This window comes from Miniopterus natalensis, chromosome 22 (assembly GCF_054644295.1).
Source record: "Miniopterus natalensis isolate mMinNat1 chromosome 22, mMinNat1.hap1, whole genome shotgun sequence".
Lineage (NCBI taxonomy): Eukaryota > Metazoa > Chordata > Mammalia > Chiroptera > Miniopteridae > Miniopterus > Miniopterus natalensis.
The window spans coordinates 12641416-12659306 of NC_142102.1; the positions used below are offsets into that span (position 1 = coordinate 12641416).

The 17891-nt window shown below is 53.5% G+C and overlaps 2 protein-coding genes across 2 annotated transcripts; one reads left to right on the plus strand and one right to left on the minus strand.

Annotated features, from left to right (window-relative positions):
• Positions 1 to 233: 233 nt before the first annotated feature.
• ZSCAN2 (zinc finger and SCAN domain containing 2) lies at positions 234 to 7941 on the plus strand. Its single transcript, XM_016217147.2, has 2 exons — positions 234 to 1208; positions 6350 to 7941. Exons 1-2 carry the CDS (start codon positions 806 to 808, stop codon positions 7789 to 7791), a joined length of 1845 nt encoding a protein of 614 aa, XP_016072633.1. The 5' UTR covers positions 234 to 805; the 3' UTR covers positions 7792 to 7941.
• Positions 7942 to 11114: 3173 nt separating this feature from the next.
• WDR73 (WD repeat domain 73) lies at positions 11115 to 17286 on the minus strand. The gene is made up of 8 exons (XM_016217155.2): positions 17224 to 17286; positions 16442 to 16509; positions 16071 to 16159; positions 15355 to 15443; positions 14679 to 14743; positions 13234 to 13398; positions 12514 to 12879; positions 11115 to 12018 (listed from the first exon to the last, which is right to left on the minus strand). The coding sequence occupies exons 1-8, from the start codon at positions 17262 to 17264 to the stop codon at positions 11783 to 11785; spliced, it is 1119 nt and encodes a 372-aa protein (XP_016072641.1). The 5' UTR covers positions 17265 to 17286; the 3' UTR covers positions 11115 to 11782.
• Positions 17287 to 17891: the final 605 nt, after the last annotated feature.

The following is a 17891-nucleotide window of genomic DNA, read 5'->3' on the forward strand; positions in this document are numbered from 1 at the left end:
GCACGAGCCATAACTGATTAACCATCCCCCTGCTGCTGGATTTGTACAGGTCGATTTTTCTGTGTGTGTGATCAGAAAGAATGCTATGGTTGAGCAAATAAGTTTCTCTTTGCAAAGATGGTGATTTTAAAAGATAAGCTCCCGAGGGGCCAAGGCTGGACCAAAGAGTATGAACACTTAAAAACTTCATGCTTCAAAATATGTTAAAAATGCAGTTGAGATATTGTCTTCCTTCTAGTGAGGCTCAGAGTCTCTTGACATCTGACCCATTGCTAATCCTTAAGATGTCCCCGTAAAATAAGAGGGATGGATGTTATTATCTCTACTTGGTGGAGGTCAGTGAGGTCGAGTATATTAGGTCAAGGTCACCCACTCTGCAGCAAGTCCGAGCTGACTTCGGGCAGGATACCTCAGTCCCGGATACTTGCAAGGGCTTTGGATTTCTGATCCTCATGCTTTGGTCTTCTGGAAAGAAAAGTGCTGTGTATTTTGTGTTTATGATCCTGCTTAACTTCTCTTGCCATGGAGAGAGCTAGATTTTCAGGAATAAGCCATTTTTCCGTTAAGAGGGACAGGAAACTTGTGTTGATTTGCGGACGTAAGAATTACTTGGCAGCCTGACCCGGGCTGCTGTGAGTTAGATCACGTTAGGACAGTTTACTTACTGATTCTGGTTCCCTTTCTCGTTTCTCAGCTGGGCTACTTGTTGACATCTGAGGAGGGAGGTGTCTTCTCAGAGAGCCTGGCTGGCGAAGACTGAAGTTAAAGGCTAGAAGCCTGAGTGTTTGTCCCAAGAACGTGGGTGATGGCTGCAGAGGTACCGGGAGTAACCACTCCCCTGAGCCCCTTGGTCCAGGTACCTCAAGAGGAAGACGAACAGGAGGCGGAGGTCACCACCATGATCCTGGAGGACGACTCTTGGGTACAGGAAGCCGTGCTGCAGGAGGATGGCCCTGAGTCCGAGCCCTTTCCCCAGAGTGCTGGCAAGGGCAGCCCCCGAGAGGAGGCCGCTGGAGGGCCGCAGGGTGCACTCGGCCGCCTTCGAGAGCTCTGTCGGCGCTGGCTGAGGCCGGAGGTGCACACCAAGGAGCAGATGCTCACCGTGATGCCGAGGGAGATTCAGGCCTGGCTGCAAGAACACAGGCCCGAGAGCAGCGAGGAGGCAGTGGCCCTGGTGGAAGACTTGACCCAGACCCTTCGGGACAGGGGTGAGATGCCTAAACTCACAGGGAGAGGGTGGGGACGCCTCCTGAGGTGGACGACAAGGTGGTGTACAGGACAGAATTTGGGACAGCTCCACCCCTCTGTGCTGTCTGCGGAAAATCAGGACATTGTCACCCTTCTAAAGTCCCTGGGTGCAGTGACAGCTCCAGGATTTCCATGTAGAGGGGGCTGAGGGGAGCGTTTTCCAAGCTGTATTTGTGTAGTAAGCACGGTTTTCACTTCTGAGTTTATTCCGAGTGGTTGGGAAGCTGGTGGATGTTTGCGGGGAGGGGCTGGGTGCCCTATAAATCACCTCTAGGCTCCTTCACTTGGTTGTGCAATGAACATCCAAATACTTGAAGTTCCGGCAGTTAGAAAAACCAAATCCTAGTTTTAGAGAGAGATTATTTTCATGAAACCAAGACGAATGACGGGTAACTAGGGACTTTCTGTGGCACAGAGTCATGCTGGGCTCTTAAAAGAGGAATTAGAAACTTGAGTTCTTTGCAACGGTTAATATCCTTGTCTCCCGTGTTCCTAATGCACCGCGGGACTAGGCGCGCCACTCAACTGCACTGCCTCTGCCTGCTCTTCGCTTGTAAACTGGACTCCCTCGATTTCCCGGTGTTTGCTCCCAGTCCGCCTGTGCCCCTAGCACTGCCTCAGGACCCATGGGAAATGGCTGCCCGTGTGCTGAGGAGAGCTGCAGGAGGAGCGGGGAGGTCAGGGAGGCCTCGGGGGCATGTGGAACCTGAGCAGGAGTTGCAGGCTGCCGTAGAATTTGCGGGGCAGGCGGAGGAGCTGTGCTAAGCAGAGGCTCAGAAGGGTGGACCGACATAGCATAGTTCAGGTGACAGTAAGGAAGGCTGGTGGTTTGGAGTGGAAACTGCGTGTTTAGGAAGTGGGAGGAAGTAGAGTTTTGGGGAAGGGTGGGCAGCAACTTGGACTGACTGTCATGGCCTCAGCAGTTTCTTGAACTGGGGCCCAAGGGGCAGGGGAGGAAGCTGAGTTTGGCAACAGGATGTGGGTTTGATTAGAGCAGGGAGAGGCTGGAGGCAGGGGAGCGGCCAGGAAACCATCAGGTGTGCAGGGGTCAGGCCAGGATGGGGACCGCAGGGGAAGGGGAGGAGATGGCACACATGAGAAGGGACTCAGTAACAATACCTAGCACTTGTCGACCCCTTTCAGTGAGCCAGACAGTGTGCCTAGCACCTGAGGACTAGGGCGGAGACAGAAGTGACTAACTCAGAGGCCTCTGGTCTGGAGGATTCGGAGGTCTGGGAAAGAAGAGAAAGGGCAGAGGTCCTGACAGCCTTCAGGGACTTGGGAGATATGAACGAACCCTCAACATAAGGCCTCTACTCTGTTTGTCCAGCTGGGGACCTTTGGACACATGTACCCGGTGTGGTGCTTTGATTTGCAGGCAGGCACTGGAGGTGCTCAGCGTATCTTACCATCCCAGTTGAGACTGGACCTCTGTTAACAGGTTGAGGGACAAAGCTCCTCTCTCAGTGAGCGTTTCCCACGTTTTAGGCCCTAGCCCCCGTTTGGGCTCTTGGAATTTCTCCCGCCCTCCTGTAGGAGCCTCCGAAGGGAACCTGCCTTCAGCCTCTTTCCCCTTTCATTACAGCTGCCCCGCCCCTATCTGAGGGACCGGTCACTCTCCTGCCTAAAAGTCTTCGTGAGTTCCCCAGTGTCTCCAGGTCAGGTGTGACCTTGTTCTGCCTGGAGCCCGTGGCCTGTGAGACGTGGCTCAGAGGGCCCTGCGGCCAGTTTTCCCTGGTCCCCCTGCTGCGGCTCCGGCTCCGTTCAGAGCTGCTCTTGCTGTTTCTTGGGCGTGTCTGCGCTTCCTAGCATTCACCTGTGCTCCTGAATCTTGACTTGGAGTGGTTTTGTCCCATCCCGAGTGATAACACCCCGGTCTTCCTGTGAGTGTACAGCCTGGAGACCCACTCCGTGAGGAAGTAAAGCTGTCCCTTCTTCCGGTCCCTCTTCCCCGTCCCCAGCTCCCCCCACCGGGGAGCATCTCCCATCACCTCGCCTGGTGGTCTTCTCTCCAGTGCATCTTCAGTTTTCCCTTTTGGAGTTTTTATCATATTACATCTTGTCTCCCTCCCTCCCTCCCTCCCTCCCTCCCTCCCTCCCTCCCTCCCTCCCTCCCTCCCTCCCTCCCTCCCTCCCTTTTCTATCTAAAGCTATGATTCTCAGCTTCAAGACAAAATCACTTTGAATCCACTTAAGTATTTGGAATGTGTACGATACAGAACTCTTAGAGAGATGTAATGTTATAACGTAAAATGTTTGGCCGTCCTTCACTTACACTGATAAGAGAGCTCACTACTGTTTCTATCAGTGGCTAGTCTTTCAGGCAGCCAGAGTTCAGGTGGAACAATGTTCCCGGTCACTCGGGTTTGATCAGGTTCCCGCCAGGCTCTTCGGGGTGGGGCTCCTGTGGGGAGAGCCCGAGTTGGACACAAGCTGTATGGGGCCACTTCTGTGTTTCAGACCAGTGCCTCTGAAGGTACAGCCGTGGTGTTGAGACACGGCCGTGTGTCGCAATCAGGTGGGAGGGGCTTTTTGAGAATTTGAGCCTGACCCACGCTACAGCACCCCAGTTAGTGACCAGTTTCATTGTCATAAATAAATTATAGTAAATTCGGGTTCATCCCCACATGGACACCAGTTTTCCTCACACTCATTCTGATGTGCTTTCTAGCATGGGAGGGAAAGAGGAGGCCTCTTGCCAGGCAGGGGGACACACGCGGCCCCTTGAACAGCCACAGCCATAGGGAGTGTGCTGTGCGTGGGAGTCGAGTGTGTGTCGAAGGTTAGAAAATACAAGAACCACGGGTTTAGACTGAGCTACGACTGCAGCTCGTGCCTACGGACCCATAAGGGAAGAGGCCCTGTGGCAGTTCAAGAACCAGTCAGTGAGCCGTATTTGAAAAACCAAGATTGGGTCCCTATTCGTAACTTGCACAGAAACAGATTCCTGTCTCTCGAGTTATAGGAAATAAATTCAGCCTTAGAGACTATTCTTTTGCTTATGGGACCCTCAGAAATTTGATAGTGTTTCTAAAACTCTCTTGCCTTGGCTATTGTAAGTAATGCTGCAGTGAATGCCGGGGCGCAGATCTCTCAGAGATAGTGATGTTGTTGCTTAGGATGCAGTACACACCCAGAAGAGGGACTGTGGGGCCAGAGGGTAGCTCTATTTTTAATTTTTTGAGGTTCGATTCCCGGTCAGGGCACATGCCTGGGTTGCGGGCTCGATCCCCAGTCGGGGGCGTGCAGGAGGCAGCCGATCAATGACTCTCCCATCATGGATGTTTCTATCTTTCTCTCTCCCTCTCCTTTGCTCTTTCTGAAATAAAGATATATTTTTAAAAAAGCACCCAAAACCAACCACCCCATTCGCCATGGTTGTTTTAGGGCTCCTCGAGTTGTGCATATCAGGTGTTCACCCCCAGTCCTGCTGCTTCAGAGGTCCCTTCGTCTCCTGGTTGATAAAATTACCCCCTCGTAGTCCCCCGGAGGGGCTCACTGGACCAGTACTCTGGGGAACTGTGTATATTCGAAGCTGTTTGCCTATAAACTCTGTACCCCAAGGACCGTCTTGTTGAACGTGAGGTCCTTGGTGCGCGTTTCCTTCCTTACGTGAGGGGTCGAGGTTGCTGCCTGCTCTGCCGGCGCCGGGGGCTACTGCAGGGGAACCTGAGGCCCGTTGCTTTTCTTCCCCCATATGATTTTCACCTTTTTGCCTCCTTGTGCTCGGTCTCATGAACCACCTGGGCACACAACACACCTCTCACGGCTCCTACGCCTTTATAAAGGTTTGTGCTGTTCCTTTGGTTTCGTTTCCCTTTCTTGAGAACTCCGCTTTGTGTACTGATTCTTCTAACATCTCCTGAATTCTTCTCACCTCTTCCTTTGTTTCCTTTTCATTCCGTTGCTTTTCCCATTTCACCCCCCTCCGTTTCTGTGCTTTCCGAGGTGCCTGTGTTCTTTGTGCTTCTTCCCACTGGTGTTCATGTCTCTGGGTGTCCCCCCCTTTCCTCCGTTTTGCCAGCTCACAGTTCTTCGCCTCGCCATCGCTTCCTCACATCCTGCTCTAGGGTCTTTCTTCAGAGACGCCGTTGCTCCATTTAACTTTTTTTGTGGATGAAAACCAGTCACTTTTCTCTCGAGTAATACCTCCCGTGATCAGTGCCTGCGAGTCGAAGGCGCTCTCCTCGTGGGGCTCCTCCGTGTGGTTCTGGGTGTAGCCTCACCTTCTATTTCTCCTCCGAACCAAAGCAGCCAGCCCTGCTTATCTCAGTCCCCAAATGCATTGCTGTCCTCGAGGGCAAGTCCTCACCTTCAGGAAGTGACTTCTGCCGGAGCTTTTCGAGATCTTCCCCCGAGTACCATCCCTCTCCCTCCACATGGGCTCTGCCCAGCCTCGCCTGTTTTTGGAAGGCCTTACGTGCATTAGTGTCTGCCTATCGATTCCCTTCCTAGTTTCACTGAAATGAAGTGTGAGTTTGTGTTTGTTTCCCCTGTAGCTTCTGAGCTCATCCTACAATGTACCAGGGCTTCTGATTTTAAGGCAGTGAAACCTTTAATAGCCAATGTTCCCACTCAGAAGAGAGCAGTTTACTCAAGTCATTAAAAAAAAAAAATGTTTTCGGTTGTTAGCTTGTATTTCGGTCAAAGGGAGATTTCCTCCTTGGGCTCATCAGGAGGACACTGTGTGTTATAAACAATGCCCTTAACAGCTTCCTGGCAGCCACCGTGTTCCTGACGGCCATTAAGTACTAATGACACTCCTTAGAGTGTGCGTCACAATCGGCCAGAGCCATTAAACCAACACTCAGTTCAGTGAACAGGTCCCCGTGGTCAGAACAGTGTGATGCAGGCCCACAGCTTTGCTGCTCTGGCTTAATCCTGGGATAGATTTATTAGAGTCCCTAGTCTGAGGACATATTTTAATGCATGAGATTATTCTATAAGCTCCTTTTAAAAAATGTATGTCTTTATTGATTTCAGAGAGGGAGGGAGAGGGAGAGAGAGAGAAACATCAATGATGAGTCATTGATCAGCTGCCTCCTCCACGCCCCCAACTGGGGATTGAGTGTAAATTGTATGTTTTTCTTCATTATTTCAGATTTTGAGATCCACAGTGAAAATGGGGAGAACTCTAATCAAGACATATTTGAGGACGTGGAGTCACATGAGATCTTCTCAGATATGCCTGAAGGGGAAGGCGTTCAGCAGTCTGACTGGGAAAGTGACTTTGAGAGGAACTGCCCCTCCAGGAGGCCCCAGGGAAATGCCTCAAGTAAGGACCACAGGGATGTGCCATCACAAGGCAGGGAAGTTGGACAGCTCATAGGCCTCCAGGGCACCTACCTGGGTGAGAAGCCCTATGAATGTCCCCAGTGCGGGAAGACCTTCAGCCGGAAATCCCACCTAATCACGCATGAGCGAACCCACACAGGAGAGAAATACTACAAATGTGACGAATGTGGAAAAAGCTTTAGTGATGGTTCGAACTTTAGTAGACACCAAACGACTCACACCGGGGAGAAACCTTACAAATGCAGGGATTGTGGGAAAAGCTTTAGCCGCAGCGCAAACCTCATAACCCACCAGAGGATCCACACGGGCGAGAAACCCTTTCAGTGTGCTGAGTGTGGCAAGAGTTTCAGCAGGAGCCCCAATCTCATCGCTCACCAGCGAACCCACACAGGAGAGAAACCATACTCATGCCCTGAGTGTGGCAAGAGCTTTGGCAACCGGTCCAGCCTCAATACACATCAGGGAATCCACACTGGAGAAAAGCCCTACGAATGTAAGGAATGCGGCGAAAGCTTTAGTTACAACTCTAACCTGATACGACACCAGAGGATCCACACAGGGGAGAAACCCTACAAATGTCCCGACTGTGGGCAGAGGTTCAGTCAGAGCTCAGCCCTCATCACCCACCGGAGAACTCACACAGGAGAGAAGCCCTACCAGTGCAGCGAGTGTGGGAAGAGCTTCAGCCGCAGCTCCAATCTGGCCACGCACCGCAGAACCCACCTGGTGGAGAAGCCCTATAAATGCGGGGAGTGTGGGAAGAGCTTCAGCCAGAGCTCCAGCCTGATCGCTCACCAGGGGATGCACACGGGTGAGAAGCCCTATGAGTGCCTGACCTGCGGGGAGAGCTTCAGCTGGAGCTCCAACCTCATCAAGCACCAGAGGATCCACACGGGGGAGAAACCCTACAAGTGCAGCGAGTGTGGGAAGTGCTTCAGCCAGCGCTCCCAGCTTGTGGTGCACCAGCGGACCCACACGGGCGAGAAGCCCTACGAATGTCTCATGTGTGGCAAGAGCTTCAGCCGGGGCTCCATCCTGGTCATGCACCAGAGGGCCCACTTGGGGGACAAGCCCTACAGGTGCCCTGAATGTGGGAAGGGCTTTAGCTGGAATTCAGTTCTCATCATACACCAGCGAATCCACACAGGGGAGAAGCCCTACAAATGCCCCGAGTGTGGCAAAGGCTTCAGCAACAGCTCCAATTTCATTACACATCAGAGAACTCACATGAAAGAGAAACTTTATTGACGTGGCAAAGAGGAACCGTGAGGGGGCTGGCCCAGGGGAGGGAACTGTCACACTGTCCCCCGCAGGGATGTTCATTAGAAGAGCCATTCTTCCCAAATGGTCTCTGGGGATGTGTCAGAATCTCACCACTGCTCCTCCTCATTCCTAGGACCCCGCCATCAATAGTGGACGGAGCCAAACCCCAAGAACAGTGTAGGGCTGCAAAGTCAGGAAGCTGGGTCTTTTCCTGTTTCGTCTCATGGCTTGATTGGCTCCCTTTCTCCTGATCCCTCTGCACCCCCGTTTCCTCTTTGGTAGAATGAGGGCGTTTCCCCATGGGGAACGCAAGGCAGCATGGCCCGCATCCCGCTGAGTCCTCAGAGAGAAATACTGGGAATCTCTTGGTGCGGCCTGGCGGCTGTGGTGCCTTCAGCCCGAGCTACTAGCATTCCAGGCCCCTTGCCCCTGTCAGCACCAGCTCTTCCCGGCTCTGTCCTGGGCTTGGATTCCAGGTCAAGGTGGAGAGGCTTCTCCAGTTCTGTGTCACCACATGAAGGTCAAGTCCTCTGTTCCTGGAATGTGTCAGTAACACTGAAACACGGAGTATGGCCTGGACCCGTTGTCCCAGTAACCTTTCCATTGAGTTGAACAGGGCCTGCCAGGGAAGGTGTAAAATCAGATTTACACTTTTGCTTTGTCTCTGTTATTATCCTGTGGTGAGTTGGCTGCCAGGGGGAACGCACTAGTTTTTTTCGGACTTCATTTTTTGAGTGCGAAGGCGGAGACCCCAGCTGTCTACCCTGGTGGATGGCAGTTTCTCTCATCAGCGTTCAGTGACGCAGTCCTGCACTCCGCAGGGTGGGCTCATGTCTTTACCCCACAGACACAAAGCTCTGTAACCACTCGTCTATGCTTGTCAGTTCCTCATTATGTTTTTTCCTTTGCACACGCAGGGCTAGAATTCCATGCGGTAGCTTTTGTATACTAAGAGGGTTACTTCTAAGGAAGTGTTTTGAGGACATGTCATCTGTCCCCTGGAGAGATCTGGGCTTGAATCGAGCGTTGTCCTACAGAGGTTGCCCCTGCTTTTAGGGTGCTACCAGGGCTTTGTTCTTGGGTCCTTGCTCCTTGAAATGGTGAAGATGGGGTGATAGCTGGTGAAGGGGTTTGTCAGGAGAAAAGGAGAGTAGAAAGGTATTTCTGGGAAATGTGAAACCACCGCCTCCTGTGCATGGGGCCTGCGCTCAGAATGGGCCTTGGTTCTTGTAGGATGGATGCTCAGTGTTGCCTAATAAAGTAGAGTCCCATCCTTCCCGACTCTGTCTTTAATGTGCGTCAGAAACCTGAACTTGGCTGTCGTTAGCAAACCTGCACCTCACTTCCCCACCATCCCTCCTCCTGCCCCAGGCTGAAAATGGTCCAGGACCTTCAGGGAGTAAAAAATCATTTGCTTGAAAAAGGACACCTTTGGGTGAACCTAGATCTGTGTTCTTGACCAGCGCACACACCTTCCCAGTGTCCTCTGCCAACTCTATATCCAACCTGTCAACCAAGACTTGGAGTGGCAGCTTTGGCTGAGGAGCCAGCTGGCCTCCTGAATCATCTCCATCCAGAATCAACTAAGTCAGACACACGGAGGAGGTTTCTAACCTAAGTACTGACCGTTGTTAAAACAAACCACACTGGCTGTGAAATCCCCATCAATTCCATTACTGCTAGGTACTGGGGAGGCTGTGAACAGGAAGTCGGTGACCTGTCTTCGTCAGGTTTTACTAGAAGAGACTCCCACCACCTCCTCCATGAGGCCCTCCCTGCACTTTTCCGGGAGGCCTGACACTGCCACCACACCCGTCCTCTCCAGCTTCAGTGCCTGTCACCTGCTTCACATCTCTTTTTCCCCCCAAGTTTTAAAATCTTGACTTTAGAGTGTGAGACAGAGCTCACGTTTCCGCTTCTGGTGCCCACACCTTGTGGCACCGGTTCCGGCGCAGTGTGGGGACGCTGCAGGGTGGCAGGGCCAGGCCTCCTGCAGGCGGGCGGCGCGGGTCTCCCCTGGGGCTCAGGCCGCCCCGGCTGGGAGCGTGTGGCTGGGGAGAGACCCGGGGTCCGACAGTGGCCCAGGCCCGTGGGAGTGTTCTTATTAAAGCCTGTAGCCCCACCACGGCCCCTCCTCCAGGGCACTTGAACTGCGGGGGGAGCTGGCGCTGCTCTCCAAGGTGCTGCTCCCTTGGGCACCCTCGATACTTGCCGGCACGTCCCCTTTGCGACCCTGACGACCATTGACCTGGGAGGGTGGGCGGCTACCCTCATTCTTCCGGCGGGTCACCGGCATTTTCTCGGCCTTAATCGAACTGCTGTGCAAACGGCCTCTAGCCCCCTTACCAGCCAGACCGTCGGCCTTTGACCTCTCAATCAAACTTCTGGAGCTGCCTCCCCGGTGACCAGGCGAGACCCCCCCGGGAACAGGAAAGCTCATTCCTTCACCTCCAACCTGCTGGGCTCACACTTTGTGGTTTTCACTAGGGTTCACTCTGGAATGTGTGTCCCTGGCCCTAGAATTTCAAGTTCTCCTTAGTGACTCCTATGTGAAGGTGGCTTCCCAGTGAGGTCAAGGAAGATGTTTGAACTTCAAGAGCAGAGCTGCAAGGTTCTCCTCTGAGCTGAACAATGGCTGTAGCTGTGGACCAACAAATCCAGGTTCCTCAAGTACAAGAAGAGCTTCCAATAGTGAAGCTGGGAGATGATTCCTACTGGGAGCAGAAAATTTCCCTTCAAGGGAGTGACCCTGGACCAGACATCTCCTGCCAGCACTTTTGGCATTTCCACTAGCCAGAAGCATCAGGACCCTTGGAGGCTGTCATCCAACTCCAGCTCTGTTGCCAGTGGCTGAAACCAGGGAGGTGCACAAAGGAACAGATCTCACTGTTCTTCCCCAAGAGATCCAGATCTGGGTGAGACAAAAGCATCCGGAAAGTAGAGAGGAGGCAATGACCCTGGTGGAGGACTTGCAGAAAGAACCTGAAATATGGGAGCTGGTGAGATACAGGAACCTAGTTCTGAGTAGTTAAAATAGAGGAATGTGAGAGACAAGAGCCACCTGGGTTGCCAGCCGTGTGGGGCGTGTGTAATAAACACTTTGCTGTTTGTGTCAAAGTGGAATTTGCTTATCCCCTGGGCCTGCAGCTCGCATCTGGCTCAGACTCTCTTCAGAGAATGCACAACACTGGCTGCCCTGACTGTTGTCCCTGTCGTTAAAACTGCTTACACTGGCTAAACACCACTCTGATGAAGGAGAGCACACAAAACTGTTTTCTTTTTGGAGAACAGCTGTCATCCAGCCTGAATCATGGGGCTTCACTGGTCTTTATTGACATTATGAACCTTTGAGTCCTATTGCAAAGCAGCCGTATTGTTGGCTGGATCTGAGTTTTGCCTGGGGGTTAACAGGAGCAGCCCCAAGAGAGCTGGTGGGCAGGTTGCACTGGGCCTGGGCTCCACACCTTGTGTCTCTGAAGTCTTCCACACACCCACACCTGATCTGACTCCAACACAAGTGCCTTAATCCTTGTTAATATCAGCCTCCCAACAGTGCAAAGTGCTGGAGCCACAGCTTACATGGGGGGTGGGCTGTAAGCCAGTACACAGGGATGATTGTGTATGGTCAACATTGCTTGAGAATGCCTCCCACAGTCCACTGGGTGAGGAAAGCGTCTCTCATGCCAAAAGCCTACGGACTGAAACCTGCTGGAAGCAGCAGGATCCTGTCTCCCACAACTGCTCTGATCCAAGAGTAGCCACCAAATCTCTACCATGCACCCTACCTGATGTTTTCCATATATTTCTTCTAACTTTCCCATCTTACTAATAAAGACACTGAGGTTAAGAGAGGCTGCTTAACTGGCCCAAAGCCACTCAGCTGATAACAACGACCTGTGGTCACTTGAGTCCTAAATCAGTACCATTGTACATACAGCAGCTCCTCTTCCAGAGACCCGGCAGGAAGACGCTGGTGTCAGCGGGAGGCACGGAGGTCCACCCAGTCCCACACGTGCAGAGAGGCATCACTTGCTGCTGACAACAAAGTCCTTGGTTTGTGGGGGTGCCAGGTGTGGGTGGTGACCAGTGGAGCAGTGCCTGTCCCATTGCCATCCAGGAAGATGTGACCTTTGTGAGTGAAGAGAGGCTCTACTTGGCCCTCCAATCCACCCCAAGACGTGACGTCATAGACCTGGACTGTGCCACCGAAACCTGAGGATGAACGAGAGATGAGAAGATTGACAGTGGACCTCTAAAATAATTTTTATAGTTTGCTCTAAGGCACCAAAACAGGCTATGCGCCAACCAAGGGGTGGAACATCTGCCCTTGTGCAGGCAGCTGCCAACTCCACGGGGCACGTGATGACGAGAATCTGTGGTATATCTATCACGTGCCAGGCCTGAGGCTGATCCTGGACATACATTCTTTTACTTTTCTTTCTGGTACAGCCCCATGGCTGTCCTAGTGTCTTAATATCTGCAGGCCTCTCGACCAACCTCAGAACGGAATTCCTGCTAGGATAGGAAAGCCCTGCTACTCAGGTATGGAAGTTTAGCAGCCAGAATGGGGAAGGGGCGGCCCCTGCAGAGCCTGGAGAGTTCTTTTGGAGATTCTCTGTGAGCAACTTTAACTTTTGGGGCCAGAGGCTCCTTCCTAAGCACTCGACAGTCCTTTGGAAGAGAAAGCTCATACAACAGATGCAGTACCTGAAATGGCCAAGCAGTTGTCCAGGCCTGGAGCCCAAGTCACTCGAAGCAGCTGTGGGTCAGGGCTGGGTGTGGACACTGGGCACTGGACTGAGCTCACAGGATGGCAGAGGTCCCGAGGGTCAAGAAGACAGAGCTGCCCCTCTGAGCAAAGGCTGGCGATGTTGGGTCCAGGGCCCTGGCCCTTGCCCCTGACTTCTGCACACCACCTCCCTCCACCAGACCCAGGGCTAGGGCTGACGGTCTCTGATGGTGCCCACTGCTGGCGGGTGTCAACAAGCCCCAGCCGGCCCGAGGTGCAGCAGAAGGCAAAGGTGTCTGCATCCAAGACCTGCAGGCTACTTAGCTCCGCACTGTCACTGACACCTGGAAGATAGTGAAAGCGAAAAGCTGCTGGAGTCACATCGGTCTGGCAACCTGGCAGGGCTGGCTAGTCACAAGTCCCTTGCTTGGGGAAGCACCCCCAGTCCCAGGGAGAATAAACCATGTCTCCCCTTTCCTGTTCATTTTGCTGTTCTACCCAGCTGGGTGGGTGCTGGTCCCTGGGACTGCCTCCTCCAACCTAGCACAGGAGCCCCTAGAAGCCAGGGCTTGCCTTTCATTCATCTTGTATCCCTGACATCTGGCACACAGGGTTGAATTCAGTCCAAACGTGGCTGAGTAGGACTGGAAAGCAGACAGGGGCTGGAGGAGCCAACAAGGGGCAAACTGTGGCCATACCTGAGGCGTACGTGGTCTTCTGGGATTCCAGATCCACGACCTTCAGACCGCTGAGCCGCACCCCGTGGAGGACTCCAGGTGCCATTGATGAGAAGATGGCAAGCCTCGGCCAGAGACTCCCCTCTTTCTCATGCACAGCAACGGTGCTGACAGCTTCGATGACATCTAGGGGAAAGTGAACGAGGGGAGGGAGAATCCAGAATGTGAATGAAGGTTTGAAACATGGCAGGTGAAAGCCGGCCACAGGCCTTCCCTTGTACATTTAGATGGTCAAGGAAGGAAGGGCACTGACAGCTGGCAAGAGAGGCTGTGGAAACAAACACCGCATTATATTTACATTTTGAAACTGCCAGAAGCACTTTAACGTCTTTATGATTTGTCTTATGAACTGTTTTGCAAACGGGAGATAATGCGTCACAGCCACCATCTCGAAAGCCCCCAAAGCAGCTCTGGCTTTTTACAGTTTTGTGGAGTATGAATAAAAGGAAAGAACACACTGATGGTGTCATTCACTCCACTGAAAATAACAGGTACACGGTCATGAACTATGTCTTCAAAAACATGCTCTACGACCTCGCACTTTGCCGAAGCCTTGCAGGTAAAGGCTGCTATGCAGATGCCACTGTCTTCAAGAAAGTCCATGCCCTTTTCACGCGAAACAGGAAAGAGACACCTCAAGTTGGATCCGTTTTAGTTCTATTTGTGTGTCTCAGTTTGCTTAGTGGGCAGGCAGGCTCTTGTCTCTGCATCTACAACTGAGGCTTCCTTCAACAGAAGCCATTTAGAACGCAGTTCAGAACAAGTAGCCTGCTGCACACGCTACTTAAAGGGAGACGCACATTTTCCTGCTCCAAGAGGGGGGGCATTATTTGGTTCCCATGTTCTCTGAAGAAAAGGGAGGCAGGCCTATGTGTTTTAAATTCTAAAGAACAGGTAAAAGTCGGGGAGTGAGCAGGATGAATGAGAGAAGGAACCAGTACTAACATGACGTATGCAGCAGCAAGCACTTAAACAAGACCCCCACGAGAGTTCACAAGCAAGGAGCGTGCAGAAGGCCCTGTCTGGGCTGAACGAGAATGCGGAGGGTCTGAGTACTTATTGCTCCCCAAGCCTGAGGGTTCCCAGAGCACTCAATCCAGACTTGCTTCAAGAGGTGAGCTCAACCGAGTGGTCATAGCTCTGTCCTAGCCTCTGCACTGCACCTGCCTGGGGAAGAGGTAATTCACTCCGAGCTCTGCCTATGATTGGGTTGGTAACCTCAATTCCTGAAGCAAGTTACTGAAGCTCCATTCAGGGCCTGTACACTATGCTGTGGTTGCCAGTTCATCTCTGCCCACATTAAAGTAAGCACTGGATTGTGATTCCCACCTGGCTCTGAGTCTACTTCTTAATTGGCTCAGATTAAGGGATGGAGGTGTGTGTCAACCTGCACCAAATTCACTCACCGCTGTCCTCTGCGACCTGCCACACTTGCAGATAACAACCTGGAAGGCCACTGGTCACCAACAACCTATTTAGGATGGATAGGAAATCTTGATTCAGACAGTGAGGAGCTCACCCACATACCCCAGCCTCCCCCCTCTCCAGCCCACTCAGCTTGGGATCCCTACATGCCCACCTCAGGAAAGTGCACTGCAGGAAAGGATCATCCCGTTACCCTCATTTAACAGGAGGAGCAGGCTCACTCCACTTTAGGGGCATGCCCACAGCCATGGTGAGCCACGGGACTGAGTCCAGGCTTCCATGTGGCCTGAAGTGTCCTTGAGAGGACACCAGAATGAACCTGAACACACAGCCCTGATCCAGAATCTCAGTCTCTGCCAACGGAGCTATGAGCCGCAGCCACCTACCCTCAACTCTCTGAGAAACTAAGAGCAGCCTTCTGCTCTCTGTTCATTTGGAGCAGCTCCAGAGATCTGAGGATTATAGTAGTTGAAAGGTCTTCTGAGGGACTGTGAAGCCCCAAGCAATAGGATCTTTGTACTCTAGACTTCTGTGTGCCTGCGCGCTTACATGTGCTGAGGGGGTAGGGGAGGGATGGTGATAAAGAGGCAGAATACCCTTGACATTTCCAGCCACGCCATCCTGAATGGAGGGTCTGGGTAACAGAGCTGACCGTACCTGGTGTCTGGCACGTGCTTCAGATCAAAGACAGACCTGTCTGAAAATCCTCCATGGCGTACCTTGAAATCTCTTTCTGGGAATAAGCCCTGAAATACAGAGGGGTGGCCAATCAGATAGGGCCTGCTTTGCAAAGGAGTGTTTCAAACAAGCTCCAGGTAAGCAGTCAGATCCCAGCCTGGCAGGAAGCCACAGAAGCTGCTCTGCTGGCAACAGATGCTTCTCCCTGCGGGGCCTTGTGTGCTATTTTTCAGTTGGTCTCAGCTGCCCACATGGACAGCTTGCTTTCTTCCTGCACGTCCAAAACCCTTCTCCTAACCTTTCTCTAGCCCCTTTTCACTCTAGCTCAAGTGTTACACTCCAGGCATTCTTAGAGGAGTCACAAAGGCTTCACAGCTTCATCAAAAAAAGCTAGAGCCCTGCCTGGTTTTGCACAGTGGTTAGAGCATCGGGCCATGGACTGAAGGGTCCCAAGTTCGATTCCAGTCAAGGGCAAGTACCTCGGTTGCAGGCTCAATCCCCGGGCCCTGGCTGGGTCTCATGTGGGAGGCAACCAGTCGATGTGTATCACTCAATTGATGTTTCTCTCTCTCTCTTTCCCCCTTCCACTGTCTCTAGTATCCAGAACAATAGCTAGTAAACAACAATAGCTCTATAAAGGTTTAACAAATGCCTAAAAGTAGGCACATATACTCAGCATTTACATTTCAAGTTACCTGGTTTTCTTTTACACAAAGTCTGGGAGGTAATATCAGATGAAGAATTTCATTTTTTTTCAGGTTTTCATAGCCAGCAACAAAAACTCCTGGGGAAAAAGAAGCAGAAGCGGCTGTGACATACCATTAGAAAGACTCTGGACCATGGCTGGATCTAGAAACTCTGCCAAACCCGCCGAAGCAAAGATAAATTTCGTTGTCACTGATACACAGCCTTGTACTGGGGGAATGGAAGAGATCTAGAACTTAGTAAGTGCAGACGGGGCACAAAATTGCCACAAGTGACCAAGAGGCCCTCAGAAGAGAGGGCTGGGTCCCTCAGGGCTGATGAGCTCTTGAGTCCTAGCCTGGGTGGGATGCCATCTCCTCACCTTTGTCACCAACCCATTCGAGGACTCGGGTGGCTCCTGAGAGGTCGAATGCGTGGAAATCCTGGTACCTGCATGGTAGGGACACACTGTCACAAGGTGCAGGGCGCTTCACAGCTGCTAAAGAAGGAACTCAGAGGTTTCCGGGGTTGCAGGCCCAGGCTCTGACCTCAGGCAAACCCAGGATCCGGTCTGGCTGCACATTTTGCTCCCTGTGTGACTGGAGCCAGGCCGGTCCCAGTGTCCCTGGGCCTCGGCGGTCATCTGTAAACGGGGCTCCCCGAGGGCCCAGGCTTGCCCCAGGCCGACGGGAAGGGCCCAGGAGCGCCCTGGCCGGTCTGCTCGGCGGTCAGCGCGCCGCCCGCGCGGGCTGAACGGGTCCCGGGTTCAATCCCCGCGGAGGGCACGGGACCGGCTGCAGGCTCCGTCCCTGGCCCGGGCCGGGCTCCCGGGGGAGGCGACCCGCCCACGTGTCTCTCTCGCATCCATGTTTCTCTCTCTCTCTCCGAAAAGTAATGGGAAAAATATCCTCGGGTGAAGATTAAAATAATAATAACGATAATAAAAGAATCCACGCGGTCCTCTGCTGCTCAGCCCGGAGGCTGGTGGCTTGTGGCGCCCCCGGCCCAGCATGGCTCCTACCGGGCCCCGCACAACCTGCGCCCAGGCCCCGCGGCGTCCCCGGCCCGCCCGGTCCCGCCGCCAGCGCCCGCCGGCCCCGCACAGGCGCCCCACGCGCCGCACCTCGCTCCCGCCGGCCCGCACCCCGCATCCCCGCGACTCACAAGCGCAAGGACTCCACCAGCCAGTCCTCCGCGGGATCCATGACAACGGCCGCTTCCGGTACCCCACTTCCGCCTCCGAACCGTCCTGGGCGGGAGCTGCCTTCTCGCGAGAAGTGGGCGTGGCCTCACACCGGGGGCGGGGCCTAGAGTTGCCCGAGCGCCGCCGCGCCCCCGCCGTACCCGCGCCCCGCTAGCTTAGGGGTTTCTCCCGGCAAAAGGTCCCGGAAAATGCGGCGGGGTCAGGGGTCCCCAGGCTGTCAGCCCCGGGCGGCGCCTGAGGGGCCGGGTTCTTGCAGATCCGAGGGCCAAGGCCGGATAGGACACGGGACACCCGGCTAAATTCGAATTTTCGGTGAACGAGAGGTTTTTCTTGTATGTCCGCGCAATGCCAGGCCATCGCATCCAGGCCGTCTCATCCCGAAAAGAGAAAAAGGCCGTGTATCTGAAATTCCGATTTAATCGTGTGTCCTGTACTTTTGCTAACTGGGAATTCTACCGAAAGCCGGAGGAGAGGGCGCGCAGCGGGGTCTGGCTCACAGCTGCGCGGGGGCCCCGAGGCCGGCGTGCGGGAGGAAGGAAGGAACCGGGTGAGCCAAGCCCCGCCGTGCGGGCTGCTCCGCTCCAAGCGCGAGCCTGGCCGGGCCAGCAGGGGGCGAGCGAGTGGGCCC

Coding starts and splice junctions, on each gene's coding strand:
- ZSCAN2 (XM_016217147.2), top strand. CDS start 806: ATGGCTGCAGAGGTACCGGGAGTAACCACTCCCCTGAGCCCCTTGGTC. Junction 1,209..6,349: donor CCAGACCCTTCGGGACAGGG/GTGAGATGCCTA, acceptor TCATTATTTCAG/ATTTTGAGATCCACAGTGAA.
- WDR73 (XM_016217155.2), bottom strand. CDS start 17,264: ATGGATCCCGCGGAGGACTGGCTGGTGGAGTCCTTGCGCTT. Junction 14,744..15,354: donor AAGCACGTGCCAGACACCAG/GTACGGTCAGCT, acceptor CATCCTAAATAG/GTTGTTGGTGACCAGTGGCC. Junction 13,399..14,678: donor GCAGGTCGCAGAGGACAGCG/GTGAGTGAATTT, acceptor ACTTTCCCCTAG/ATGTCATCGAAGCTGTCAGC.